Source organism: Stegostoma tigrinum, chromosome 9 (genome assembly GCF_030684315.1).
Source record: "Stegostoma tigrinum isolate sSteTig4 chromosome 9, sSteTig4.hap1, whole genome shotgun sequence".
Classification (NCBI taxonomy): Eukaryota; Metazoa; Chordata; class Chondrichthyes; order Orectolobiformes; family Stegostomatidae; genus Stegostoma; species Stegostoma tigrinum.
Genome location: NC_081362.1, coordinates 35,966,137 through 35,981,301, shown reverse-complemented (window position 1 = coordinate 35,981,301; position 15,165 = coordinate 35,966,137). Strand labels below are relative to the sequence as shown.

General features: G+C 40.3%; 1 protein-coding gene across 5 annotated transcripts in view; it reads left to right on the top strand.

Annotated features, from left to right (window-relative positions):
- Window positions 1-14,600, top strand: part of arid1b (AT-rich interactive domain 1B) — a 549,279-nt gene extending 534,679 nt beyond the window's left edge. For all 5 annotated transcript variants that reach the window (XM_059648487.1, XM_059648486.1, XM_059648484.1 and 2 more), the window contains 2 exons: window positions 1,148-1,278; window positions 11,654-14,600. In XM_059648487.1, the coding sequence (XP_059504470.1) occupies window positions 1,148-1,278; window positions 11,654-13,405 (1,883 nt within the window). In that variant the 3' untranslated portion in view covers window positions 13,406-14,600. The remainder of the gene's footprint in view (window positions 1-1,147; window positions 1,279-11,653) is intronic.
- The last annotated feature ends 565 nt before the right edge of the window (window positions 14,601-15,165 follow it).

Genomic DNA, 15,165 nt, shown 5'->3' with positions numbered 1-15,165 from the left:
ACTCCTCCTGTGGTCGTAATATTCTTCTTTAATGTAAGAAGAACAAAACTGCATGCACTATTTCAGATGCTGTCTAATCAAAGGTTCCATACAGTTGAAGCAAGATTTCACTATTCCTGTACTGAAAACTTATTGTGATAAAGGCTGACAAATAAATAACCTTCCTATTTACTTACTGCACCTGCATGTGACTTATTGATGAGGGCACGCAAGTCTATGTATGTCTATGCTTTCTAGTCTCTTAACATTTGAGAAACACGCTGCACATTTGTTTTGCTTATTAAAAGGGTAATATTTCAGAAGGTCATTTGACCATTGCACCTTCTTGAAAGTGCTAACCAATTAATTCAACTCTGCTTTTTCCTCATAACAATGCAGTTTTTTTTATCCTATTCCGGTATTTCTTCAGCTCCTTTTGAATATTGCTATTGAATTTTCTTCCATTTCAGCTTGATGCTATGTTTTCTCCACGTAACTGAAGCCTTTCAATTCTGTGTTCAATAAATTTGTCTGCCACCCTTCTAAGATGTTGACATCATTTCCAAAGTGTGGTGCCTTGAATTTAACATTTCTGTTGCTGAGACCAAACCAAGGGCTTAATTTTATTGCGTTCGGGTTATATGTATATACATGCCTTTGTAACAGCTAAAGTTGAAGCTCATGGAATTGAAGACCTAATAATTGATCTGTTAAGGAAATCACTTGAGCAGCAGACAACAAAGATTAGGGTTAATACCAGGTTCTCAAGTTGAGTGCACGTATCATGTGATATGCCATGTCGACCTGTACTGGGGCCTCAACTATTCCTCATTTTGTTCGTCTCTCTAGTGATGGATGAGACAGACAAAGCATGTGTTTACATATGTTTACATAGCTGTATGCTAGATTTCCCATTACCAGTCGCTAATTTTAAATCCAGTCTGATTCACCTTCCGAAGAAGAGTCATTCTGAACTCAAAACCATAACTCTATTTCTTTCTCCAGCTGCCTGCCCTGCTGAGTTTCAATAACACTTAACATTTCATTTGTTTTGACTCCTAGTTCTTCAAAGTACATCACTTTGCACTTCCTTACTTGATTAATAGAAAAGATTCCAATGTTGAACTTAATGATTGATTCTTGAACTGTTATTGATTTTTTTTTTCAGGAGCTCCTGAGGCATGGAGAGTTATGATGTCTCTCAAATCTGGTCTGTTGGCAGAAAGCACTTGGGCTCTGGATACCATCAACATCTTACTTTATGATGATAGCACTGTAGCCACATTCAACCTCTCCCAAGTAAGTGATTTTCCTTGCAATTAAGATATGCTGTTTTATAATTTTAAAATCCTATAGTCTTAGACTTTGAATGAAATGGGATATCTGATGTTCAGTATTATAGACTGGATTTATTTTCACCTCCAACGACGACATCATCTTTCCTGTCCAGTGCTTCTGCAACCTTTTATAATAGCAAATTCCATTCTACCAACAGAATCCAGGAAACCAGTTGAGCTGATTAGCTTTTACAGCGATTCTTAATTTAATTGTAGAGTTTCTTCTTTACTCCTATTCTTACATGAACTGCAGGTGTCACTGGCTAGCCCAGCATTGGATCCATAATTGCTCTTGAGAAGGTGGTAGCCATGAACTACTGTGGTTCCTTGATGTAGGTATACACACAGTGCTATTAAGAAGAGATTCAATTTTGGTATTTTTCATTCTCCTGTTAAGATACTGTGATTAAACCAAAAAAAAAACAAGATGAGACAGAACAGTACAGCAATAATTGTTCAAAGTCATTCCAATAGTGCTGTAAAATTAACATTGGTTGATTCATTACAAAGGAAATGAGATGCCATAACTTTAAGTTGATTGTGCTATCAAGCTGTTTGTTAGGGTATAGTGTAACTGTCAATGCACATTTATCAATACATTGGTTGGGATTTGTTTGGCGGGTCGGTGAAGACTCGATGGGCCACATAGCCTCTTTCCACACCATGATTCCATGATTTGTCACCCTCCTACTGGTGGAAATTGTTCCTCTATGTTTACTATTTCAAACGCCTCACTTTAAGCATTTCTATTCCACATCTCCTTAAATCCCTTTGCTGTAAGGAGTACAATCTGATTTGTCTACACATTCCACGTAACCAAATCTCTCAACCTATTCTTGTAATTATCCTCTGCACCATCTCCAAAGACTTCGACATCCTTCCAAAGTGCAGTACTTAAAATTGAATACACTGCTTCAATAGAGGCTTTACCAATGATGTACAAAGGTTTTGCATAACATCCTGGCTTTTGTACTCTATTTATAAAGCCACAGTTCCGTATGTTTTCTTTTTGAAATGAGCCTTCTCAAGTTGCCCTACTACCTTTAACAGTGTATGTATTTAAAAGATATGATGCAGTAAAAGGTCTTTTGGCCCTGTACGTCAATATACATAAACACACAGGTCTTTCCGTTCTTGCATCCCTTTGCAAAATGTTTCCCTTTGCATAGCTCTGTGTTAAAATACTTTTACAGTGTCTCTATCCATTTCAGTGGCCTGTCTTGTTCTTCCTGAAATCTTCCAAGATCCTACTCACCAGTTACTAAACTTCCAAGATGTATATTCTATCCAAACTTTGAAATTATGCTCTTTATGTTCAAGTACAGGTCATTCTAACTGGAAAAAAAAACAGTCTTCCCGATACAGATCCCTGGGGGAATACTATCACTTCCAGTCGACAAACAAAAATTCACCATGGCTTTGTACTTGCAGTTGCAGCTTAATTTGGAGGAAATTAGCCTGTAATGATCATAGTTAATCGCCTTCCTTTTTAACAGGAATGTATTATTTGAGATTCTTCAGTCCTGCCCTCCTCCTCCTGAACCCAAGGGATGGGGAGGTGGGCCATTGGAAAAGTATGACCAGAGCGTTTTTGCCCAACGTGCACCCACCTGACCTGGGTATCTTTTTTGAGTAACCAAATCCCATATACACCCTGTTAAAATACTTTAATCCATTAAAATTTTTGGCCTACCCCTTTCTTAATGGTACCATTAGCAGCATCATTTTTCATAAAGACAATTGCAAAATCTATTTGATAATGCACCTGGAGTCAAAGAAATGTACAGCATGGAAACAGACCCTTCGGTCCAACTTGTCCATGCCAACCAGGTATCCTAAGTTAATCTAGACCCATTTGCCAGCATTTGGCCCATATCCCTCTAAACCTTTCCTATTCATGTACTCGTCCAGATGCCTTTTAAATGTTGTAATTGTACCAGCCTCCTCCACTTCCTCTGGCAACACATTCCGTACACACACTACCATCTACATGACAAAATTGCCCCTTAGGCCCATTTTAAATCTTTTTCCTCTCACCTTAAACTGAGGCCCTCTAGTTCTGTACTCCCCTACCCTGGGGAGAAGGCCTTGGATATTCACCCTATCCATGCCTCTCATGATTTTATAAATTTTTTATAAAGTCACCCCTCAGCCTCTGACGCTCCAGGAAAAATAGCCCCAGCCTATTTAGCCTCTCCCGATAGCTCAAACCCTCCAACCCTGGCAACATCCTTGTAAATCTCTTCTGAACCCTTTCAGGATTCACAACATCTTTCCTCTAGCTGGGAGACCAGAATCGAATGCAGTATTCCAAAAGTGGCCTCACCAAGTCCTGTACAGTCGCAACATGAGCTCCTAACTGTTCTCTGTACCCCCATAGGATTTCATTTCAGACCATCTTTCCTTTGACTGCACTCTAATCTTTTGGTCACTTTTTTTTTCACAGCAGTGTCGCTTTTTATAACACAATGTATCCGATGCTTAGTTAATCACTTCAGTAATAGATTGAACAATCATGTTAAATGTTAAATTGCATTACAATCATGTAATTATTATTGTGTAATACTACTTAGCATAATTTAAAATATTTTCTCCCTTTCATTGTCATTTCGAGACATTCTTGTCTGGTTTTCTGCAGCAGTCAGTAATATCCATGGAGTGTTGATCTTCCGCATGAAAGGTGCTGTCTGATACATGCCACAGATAAAGGGATAGGCTACAAACTGGTGATTGGAAGAAGCTCTGAATGAGCCCACCCAAAATAACAGTTTGTCTTTTACTGGTTTTAGATACCCAGTGACATAATTTGTATTTTAACATTTTATGTTCCATTATAGTTTTACAGGGCTTCAACTATTAAAATAAATGAATTACTGCTGGAGATTTTGCATTTACAGACGTTCGAATAAAATTGTAACAACTAATAGTGGTCTGAACTATTAAAGGAAGCAAGTAATTGCAGAAGTTGGAGATCTGAAATGAAAACAAAGCGCTAGAGAAGCTCAATAGGCCTAGCTGCATCTGTGGAGAGAAAAACAGTTAATATTTCAAGTTTAATATGACTTGAAACTGAAGCGGGATGGAGATGGGATCATTTTAATGTTGTTGAAAAATAGGGGTGGGACAAGTGGAAGATGCAGAGGAAGACAAGAAGACAAAAGTATTATAGAACAGAAGGTAAAGTAATTAGTAACAGTTGTAGAGAAAAGACAGACCATTTGCCCAATATAAAACAAAGAACTGTGAATGCTGAAGATCTGAAATAAAAACAGATTGCTCAAAAAACTTAGCAGGTCTGGCAGCATCTGTGGAGAGAAAGCAGAGTTAACATTTTGACTCCAGTGACCCTCAGAACCATCTGTCCGAGGAATAGCAGGAATAGTGTTAATAGCATAATATGGGCCACCTCTGGCTGAAAGCAAAATACGAAGATGAGCTGCGGGCACAGGACGGTGGTGACGATTGCAGGGGGAGGGGGCAGCTATCACAATGGAGGACAGAGTTCATGGTTTGAAGTTGTTAAACTCGGTATTAAGTCCAAAAGACTTCAGAGGACCTAATCCAAAAGTGAAGTGCCAGCCCCAGCGTGTGATGTGCTTCACTGAACGTTGGCGGAATTAAAGCAGATATATCTTGTGCACCGTGAGAGGAAGATAATGCATTAAAATGGCAAGTCACAAGAAGATCAGGGTCATGTATTCAGACTGACAGAAGTATTCTATAAAGTGCTTATATAGTGTGTGTTTAGTCTCCCCTGTGTAATGGAAACCACATCATCAAGAAGTTCAAGTAATTTGCTGATTTTCCTGGAAGGAGTATTGGGTCTTCTGGACAGTGAGAAAAGAAGTAGGAAAGGGCAGGTATTACACCCTGAAAACACTTGGAAAGGTACCATGGGAGGGAGTTGGCGTGTTGGCAGTGGTAAAGGAGTGGACCAGAGTGTTGTGAAGAGAATCCTTTGGAATGCGGCAGGGAAGATGTGTATTAAGTAACATCATACTGGAAACAGTGAAGGACAATGCCGTTGAGTACCTGGGCTACTGACATGGAAAGTGAGGACAGTTGGAACCACTGAGCTGCTGTGGGAGGTTTAACAAAGTAGTTTTAAGCTCACAGCAGGTACATTTCATGAATAAAGCGAAGATACTAAGTTTGCTGAAGATTTAAAATAAAAGCAGAAAATGCTGGAGAAGCTCAGCAGGTCTAGAGAGAAATAGAGTTAACATTTCAAGTCCATTGAATCTCCCATGGATTCTTAGGGTCATAGCAGACTCAAAATGTTAACTATGTTACCTTGCCCACAGATGCTGCCAGACTTGTCTTCAGCACTTTCTACATATATCTTACACAACTATTAGAAAGCAAACAGTAGCAAGAAACATGTAACTAAACTCTCAGTAAAACTGTTTCACATGTTAGCTGCTGTAAGAAATGAGTCGTACAGATGTGCAATTGTGTGGATTGTTCCTATAGTGCCTTCTCACCATAATTGTGGAGAAAATGTGCAAAGTATTCTTGACCTCCAAAATTTATCCTTCTTCTCATGTTTTCTGTCAATGTGCAACTTCATAAATAGCTTAAATTAGATTCCCTACAGTGTGGAAACAGGCCCTTCGGCCCAACAAGTCCACACCGCCCTTTGAAACATCCCACCCAAACCCATCCCCCTATAACCCACACACCCCTGAACACTATGGGCAATTTAGCATGGCCAGTCCACCTAGCCTGCACATCTTTGGTCTGTGTGACGAAACCGGAGCACCTGGAGAAAACCCACGCAGACACAGGGAGAATGTGCAAACTCCGCACAGACAGTCACCCAAGGCTGGAATCGAACCCGGGTCCCTGGTGTTGTGAGCTACAGTGCTAACCACTGAGCTACCGCACCTTTAAGTCAGAGGTAGCCATATTCGCCAATGATTACACACCATTCATGACTCCTCAGACACTGAAGCAGTCCATGTCCAAATGCAACAAGATGCAGACAATATTCAGGCTTGGTCTGACAAGTGGAAAGTAACATTTGCACCACATAAAAGCCAGGCTGTGACCTTCACAAATAAGAGTTAATCACAGTCCCATGACATTCAATGGTGTTGCCATGATTGAATTCCCCACTACAATCATCCCAGGAGATACCATTGATCAGGAACTCAACTGGATGCACCAGATAAACACAATGGCAACAAAAGCAGGTCAGAGGCTAGGAATACTGCAATGACTAACTTGCCTTCTGAATCCCAAAAGCCTGTTCACCATCTACAAGGCACAAGTCAGGAGTGTGCTGGATGCTCCACACTTGCCTGGAGGAGTGCCTCAAAACCCAGGTTTGACACCACCCAGGAAAAAGCAACCAATTTTATTGGCATCGTTTATCACACATTCCAGCCCTTTCCTGATTATTACTGTCACCTCTTGGTTTCACATTGTTTGCAACTTGGGATTCCTTGTGTATAAAACTAAAAAGGTTGTATGCAGGTTCAGCAGGTCAGAGAAGGTAAAGGGAATGCTGGCATTTCAAATGGAATAGAGAATGAAAATCAGGAAGTTTTGCAAAAACTCTAGAATGGACTAGGTGGCCCACATCGAGAATACTTTTTGGATATGAAGTTCGCAAAATTTTGTGAAACAGTTTGATCGGTTATGAAAGGCTAATAATTTTACTTCACATTGATGTTAAAGTATAGATAATATATGGAGCTGGCATAAAGTTGGTTTAAAGAAATTGTTTGAGTTGGTTTTCATTTTATTTCTGTTGCAGTTATTGTCTATATTTTGAATACAGAGAACCCTGTAAATTTTGATGAGCATTAATTCCTCATTTAACATTGTAGCTGTAAACCTAAAAGGTGCAAATTTAAATAAAATTTTGTTAACTAATCAGATTTTTCCATTACAACTCATAATGAATAATGAAGAATTGAAGAACCTAACCAGGACATTTCTCATCAGAAAAATACATTAAAATATTGCACCCGACAAGTTGAAATTCCAAAATCCCTGTACTCAAAACTTAAATAACTTTTCTAAACTAAAATAAATTTTAAAATCTTGAAGAAATATTCTAGCTTGAAAAGATACGAAAGCAGAATTCCCAAAGGGATTGGCATATAGCAGCCATGTTAGGTTTGCAATGTTTAAAATGAATTTTCATGAGTAATATTTTATAACCCATGATTAAGGACGAAATTGAGGAATATTTGGAAGTGTAAGGTAAAATAGGACAGAGTCAGCCCAAGTTTGTCAAATGGAAGTCATGCCTGACAATCTTTTATAATTCTTTGAGGAGATAACAAGCAAGTTAGACAAAGGAGAGCCACTGGACGTGATGTGTTTGTATTTCCAGATGACTTTGACAATCTGCCGCATAAGAGACTACTAAATTAAAGCCCATGGTGTTAGGGCAAGGTACTGACATGGAGAGAGGATTGACTGATCAGCATAAGTCAAAGAGTGTGTATAAAGAGGTCTTTTTCAGGATGGCAGCCAGTGACCGTTGGAATTTCACAGGGGTCAGTACTAGGACCCCAACTATTCAAATTATACATTAACAATCTGGATGAAGGAACTGAAGGCCTTGTTACTACGTTTGCAGGTGACACACAGATAGGTGGAGGGACAAGTATTGAGGAGGCGGAGAAGCTGTAGAAGGACTTTGATGGGCAAGGGGAGTAGGCAAAGAAGTGGCAGATAGAATGGCAAATTGTGAGATCATACGTTTTGTTGGGAAGAACAGAGATGGAGATTGACCAGCATTTATTGCCTGTGCTTAGTTTCCCTTGAGAAAGTGGTGGTGAGCTGCCCTCTTGAACTGCTGCAGTCTTTCAGAACATTCAAGGCTATGGGCCTAGTGCAGGAAAGCGGGACTCATTTAGAGTAGTTTTTGTTGGTGCAGATTTGATGGGCTGAAGGGCCTGTTATATACTGTATGATTCTATTGCATTCTATGACTGTTTTCTAAATAAGGAAGCATTTTGGAAATCTAAAGTACAAAGGACTTAGGAGTCCGAGTTCATGATTCTTTTAATGTTAACATGCAGGTTTAGTTGACAGGAAGACAAATGTAATGTTGGCATTTATTTCAGAGTTCCAAAAAATTTAGTTTAGATTAGATTCCCTACAGTATGGAAACAGGACCTTCGGCCCAACAAGTCCACACCGCCCCTTGAAGCATTCCCACCCAGATCCATCCCCCTATAACCCACACACACCTGAACTCTACGGGCAAGTTAGCATGGCCGATCCACCTAGCCTGCACATCTTTGGACTGTGGGAGGAAACCGGAGCACCCGGAGGAAACCCACGCAGACACGGAGAGAATGTGCAAACTCCACACAGACAGTCGCCCAAGGCTGGAATCGAACCTGGGTCCCTGATGCTGTGAGGCAGCAATGCTAACCACTGAGCCACCGTGCCGGTAAGAGCAAAGACGTACAGCTGAGGCTGTACAAGGCTCTGGTCAAAGCACATTTGGAATTCTATGAGCAGTTTTGGGCCTTGTATCTGAGGAAACATGCTGGCGTTGGTGGGTCTCCAGATGAGCTCAGAAATAAGAAGGATGCGGTAACAATGTCAGGGTTGTACTACAGGCCTCCCAACACTGAACGTGAGATAGAGGCACAAATATGTAGACAGATTATGGAAAGATGTAAGAGCAACAGGTTGGTGGTGATGGGAGATTTAAAATTTCCCAACATTGACTGGGATTTGCTTAGTGTTAGGGGTTTAGATGGAGCAGAATTTGTAAAGGAGCAGCCAGGAGGGTTTTCTAGAGCAGTGTGTAAACAGTCCAGCTCGCGAAGGGGCCATACTGGACCTGGTGTTGGGGAATGAGCCCAGCAGGACAGACATGGCCCTGTGAAAATGAGGGATAGAAAGGGCAAGATTAGGGAATCATGGATGACAGGTAAAATTGTGAGACCAGCAAAGAGGAAAAACGAAGCATACGTAAGGCCTAGGTGACTGAAAACAGACAAAGCTTTGGAAGAATTTCGGGAAATAGGTCCAATCCAAAACAAGGAATTAAGAGGGCTAAAAGGGGTCATGAAGTATCTTTGGCAAACAGGGTTAAGGAAAATCCCAAAGCCTTTAATCCATACATAAGGAGCAAGAGGGTAATAAAGAAAGGGATGGCCCACTCAAGGACAAAGGAGGTTATGCGAGGAGTCAGAGAAAATGAATGATATTCTTAATGAGTATTTTGCATCGGTATTCAGGGAGGAGAGGAACATGACGGATGTTGAGGTTAGGGATTACTCCAGGTCAAGTCACCTTGGGGGTGGGGGGGGTAGTGTTGGGTATTCTAAAAGCCATTAGGGTGGGCAAGTCTGGATGGGATCTATCCCAGGTTACTGAGGGAAGCAAGAGAGGAAATAGCTGGGGCCTTAACAGATATCTAGCAGCATCCTTGAGTATGAGTAAGGTCCCAGAGGACTCGAGAATTGCTAATGTTGTCCCTTTGTTTAAGAAGGGTAGCAAGGATAATCCAGGTAATTATAGACCAGTGAGCCTGACATCAATGGTGGGGAAGCTGCTGGAGAAGATACTGAGGGATAGGATCTATTTACATTTGGAAGAAAATGGGCTTATTAGTGATAGGCAGCATGGTTTTGTGTGGGGGAGGTAATGTCTTACCGAATTCTTTGAAGAAGTGACAATGTTGATAGATGAGGGAAGGGCTGTAGATATCATATCCATGGACTTCAGTCAGGCATTTGATAAGATTCCTAATGGTAGGCTGATGGAGAAAGTGAAGTCGCATGGAGTCCAGGGTGTACCAACTAGATGGATAGAGAACTGGCTGGGCAACAGGAGTCAGAGTTGTAGTGGAAGAGAGTTTCTCAAAATGGGGAAATGTGACCAGTGGTGTTCCACAGGGATCTGTATTGGAACCACAGTTGTTTGTGATGTCCATAAATGATCTGGAGGAAGGTATAAGATGGTCTGATTAGCAAGTTTGCAGATGACACAAAGATTGGTGGAGTAGCAGATAGTGAAGGGGACTGTCAACAGAATACGGACAGATTGGAGAGTTGGGTGGAGAAATGGCAGATGGCGTTCAATCCAGGCAAATGGGAGATGATGCATTTTGGAAGATCCAATTCAAGAGCGAACCATATAGTAAATGGAAAAGCCCTGGGGAAAATTGATGCACAGAGAGATCTGGATGTTCAGGTCCATTGTACCCTGAAGGTGACAACGCAAGCCGATAGAGCGGTCAAGAAGGCATATGGCATGCTTTCGGTCGTCGGACTTGGTATTGAGTACAAGAGTTGGCAGGTTATGTTACAGTTGTATAAGACTTTGGTTCGACCACATTTGGAATACTGTGTACAGTTCTAGTCGCCACATTACCAGAAGGATGTGGATACTCTGGAGAAGATGCAGAGGAGATTCACCAGGATGTTGCCTGGTATGGAGGGCGCTAACTATGAAGAAAGGTTGAGTAGATTACGATTATTCATATTAGAAAGACGGAGGTTGAAGGGGTACCTGATTGAGGTCTACAAAATCATGAGAGGTATACACAGGGTGGATAGCAAGAAGCTTTTTCCCAGAGTAGGGGACTCAATTACTCGGGGTCATGATTTCAAGGTGAGAGGAGAAATGTTTAAGGGAGTTATTTATGGAAAGTTCTTTATGCAGAGGGTAGTTGGGCCTGGAATGCATTGCCAGTGGAGGTGGTAGAGGCGGGCACGATAGCATCATTTACAATGTATCTAGACAGATACATGAATGGACAGGGAGCAGAGGGATGCAAATCCTTGGAAAATAGGCAACAGGTTTAGATAGAGGATCTGGATCGGTGCAGGCTTGGAGGGCCGAAGGGCCTGTTCCTGTGCTGTAATTTTCTTTGTTCTTCGAAAGTCTTCAGCCAGAGGGTGGTGAATCTGTGAAATTCATTGCTGCAGATGCCTGGAGAGGCTGAGTGAGTGAATCACTGAAGCCTTATGAATAACGTTGAATGAAACATCTAAATATGGAGATGCACTTTGTTCCTGTTCTAATTTTTGAAAGCCTGTATTAACTGTTCAAAAGGTGCGGTAATTGCATTAAAGTGAATGCAGCAGCAAAATACCATGATAGTAAAATCAAAATGTAGAAGAGACATAGAAAAATATATAGAGAAAAATCAAAATACTGTACAGACTGCATATGCTATCTGGACTAGTAGTTAAGGCTGGCATAGATAGATCTAATGACCTTAAGAATACCCTTTTGGATCCCAAAACCAACCATGTAGGCTCATTGAAAAGTCTGTATGACAAATAAGTTGAATAACTTAAAAGAATATGTTTCCAAGTTTGAAAATTCTTTTATTTCTATTCTTCTTACAGTTGTCTGGGTTCTTGGAGCTTCTGGTGGAATATTTCCGAAGGTGCTTGATAGAAATATTTGGAATATTGAAAGAATATGAGGTTGGAGATCCAGGTCAGAAGGCTCTCCTTGATCCAGATGCTTTTAAGAAAGATGATGTTAACTGTACTGTGGATGATATTAAGAAAGACGAGGCTGAAGAACACCTAGATTATGACGATGATTACGACGATTGTGATGGTGATGACATTGACGAAGAGGAAGATGGCCAGTCTGGAAATGAAGAGAGCCGAGTCAACATTGCAACAGATGATTCACATGTTAGTGATGAGAAACTAAAACAAGCCAGTAAATTTGACAGACTGCCATTGAAGATTGTGAAGAAAAAGGATCTTTTTGTGGTTGATTGTACAAATAAACTTGGTAGAGTTCAAGAATTCGAAAGTGGATTGCTCCATTGGAAGATTGGTGGAGGCGATACAACGGAGCACGTTCAGACCCATTTTGAGAGTAAAATGGAAATACTATCACGCAAGAAGGTGCCAGGATGCATAAGCGGTCCAAATAAAGAGAAAACAAAAGAACACGAGGCCTTTGAAAACATAAATACAGAAGAACAGCCAGAAAAGAGTATCATGGCAACAATAGATGATGTATTGTCAGCACGGCCTGGAGCTCTACCAGAAGACAATTCTAATCATTTGACTTCTGAAACAGACAGCAGTAAGTTTCTATTTGGTATACACCAAGCAAAAGCGCACAGAAGTATAAAGTTATTGGAGGATGAGCCTTGTAGCCGTGATGAGACTCCACTGTGCACAATCTCTGACTGGCGGGACTCTTTGGCAAAACGTTGCATGTGTGTGTCAAATATAGTTCGTAGCTTGTCTTTTGTGCCTGGGAATGATGCTGAAATGTCAAAGCACTCGGGCCTAATACTTATTTTGGGGAAGCTAATTTTGCTTCATCATGAGCATCCAGAAAGAAAGAGAACACCACGAACTTATGAGAAAGAGGAAGAAGAGGACGAAGGGGTAGCCTGCAACAAAGATGAGTGGTGGTGGGATTGCCTTGAGGTTTTACGGGAGAACACATTAGTTACCTTAGCCAACATTTCCGGGCAGCTGGACCTGTCTGTATACCCAGAAAGCATTTGTTTGCCAGTTTTGGATGGTTTGCTACACTGGATGGTCTGCCCTTCAGCGGAAGCCCAGGATCCTTTCCCAACAGTGGGACTTAATTCAGTGCTGTCACCACAGAGACTTGTGTTGGAGACTTTATGTAAACTCAGCATTCAGGACAATAATGTAGATCTTATCTTGGCAACTCCCCCTTTCAGCCGCCAGGAGAAACTATATGCTACTTTGGTTAGGTACGTGGGAGACCGAAGAATTTCAGTCTGCCGAGAAATGTCCGTTGCTCTGTTGTCAAACTTTGCCCAGGGGGACACATTAGTGGCTAGAGCTATTGCCGTGCAAAAAGGAAGCATCAGCAATCTGATCAGCTTCCTTGAAGATGGCCTCACTGTGGCCCAACTTCAGCACAGTCAGCCAAATTTGATGCACATGCAGCCTCCACCTATTGAACCAACTAGTGTGCACATGATGTGTCGAGCAGCCAAGGCTTTGCTTGCCATGGCTAGGATAGAAGAGAACCGCTCAGAATTTGTTTTATATGAGGGCCGCTTGCTAGATATTTCTATATCATCTGTTCTGAACTCTATGGTTGCATCTGTCATTTGTGATACACTGTTCATGATTGGTCAATTATGACAGAAGTGGGAAGCCAAGCATGTGTGAGTGGAGACAAAGGAGTTCCATTTGATTAACTACTTCTGTTATTTATCCAACAACAAAAATCATCTTTGCTCCTCTGCCCCATTTACTAAATTGGCCTTTAAAAAGGTGGTCAATTTGGTCAAATATAAGATGGAAATAAATATTTGCTGTCTATGTGTAAGTACTTTTTAAAACATTTTTTTAAACCAAAGTTGCTGTCTAGTACAGTGGGGGTCACCTTTATCCCTAGATTCCCTTTGGGTGTTTCTTTCATGTTTGTATGATATTTTTGGAAGCGAAAAAGGTGAATTTTGAAATGTGGCAAGCATTGTACAATTAAGTATTCTTTACCACTTAAAAATAAGAAAAAGGAAAAAAAAGCGCCAGAATAATTTTGAAGTATGTACACATCACAGAAAGCGCTGTGCAATAGAACTTAGTGATCTAGGTGTAGGGGATCAAAAAAAGCAGGTGTGCATTAGTCCAAACTCAGAAGAAATTGAAGTGCATTAGTCTAGCAGCAAATAAACTGTTGATCTGGGTTGTGGGGAGGGAGAGAAAGTGATACACACAATTGTTTCCTCACAATACTGTCATATTCATACTATCCTTGACCTTCCACAGTATGACAGTCCTCAGCCATTTCTTGCTTCACTCAGTTCATCTTTTGATATTTCTTTCCTACAGCCAAATGGCTGTATTGTATATAGAAGTTGTACATTGCACATACCCTCAAACAATTTCTGTTGTGTTTGTATTTTGTTTCTTTTAGGATGAGGTTTACAGTTTTTCTTTCTCCATGAAGTGGTAAGGTTTAAAGAAAGTGGTAGATTTTAATTATTTTTTTTATTATATATTTTGGCCATATCTCCAATGAGGGTGATGTACAAGTTTCTGTATGTATAAAGTCATGCTCTATTTCAAGGAGAGCAACTGATCACATTTTGCTTCATAATCAAGGTGTGGAAAAGGTTAAGTACAGGTAATGATCAGAAATTTTAAAAAAATGAAGAAACACAATTTCAAAAATTTTTCAGTGCAAATCAGCATATTTGTATTTCAGATAATGTAGTTAAAACTTGATGTAAATTCCTCCTTTTCCTCTGGCTTAATGAATATCATTTATTCAGTATAAAATCTTTATACTATATGTTCCACATGTTAAGAATAAATGTACATTAAATCTTAAGTGCCGTGATGATTGCTCTTGAATTTCTTTTAAATGATATAAGTGCTTTGAAGGTTTCCATGAGCAGTACCTAGAATTGAAATTTATGGTGGAAAAAAGTGTAATGCAGGAAAGATTAGTTGCCAGAACTTACTATCTGTCAACGCAGTAATTCCCTGTAGACGATAATGCATCACAGGTTCCAGACAATGCATATGCTTACTTTTAAAACACAGGATAACCTAAAGAGAGATAAGTAACTATTCACCTGACCTCAGTGTCTGACTGTGATGCAGCCTATCTTTCAATTGTTTTTATTTTATCTGCTATACAGTTTTGAATTATTTATGGAAATTTCTAATTTACAGTGACTTGCATCAGAAATTTGACATTCAGAAGTGCTACACCTTTCCACTGTGCACGAGTGTCAACATCACAAGCCTGTGGATATAACAAACGTTCATATTGATCATTCATTTAGTAGGAAAGAATTACCAAGTGAAGGGATATTGGGCTTTTTGGCAACACACATATCATGTAAAATAAAAATGACCAAACATTCCATTGGTAAGAGGGTTCATTAACA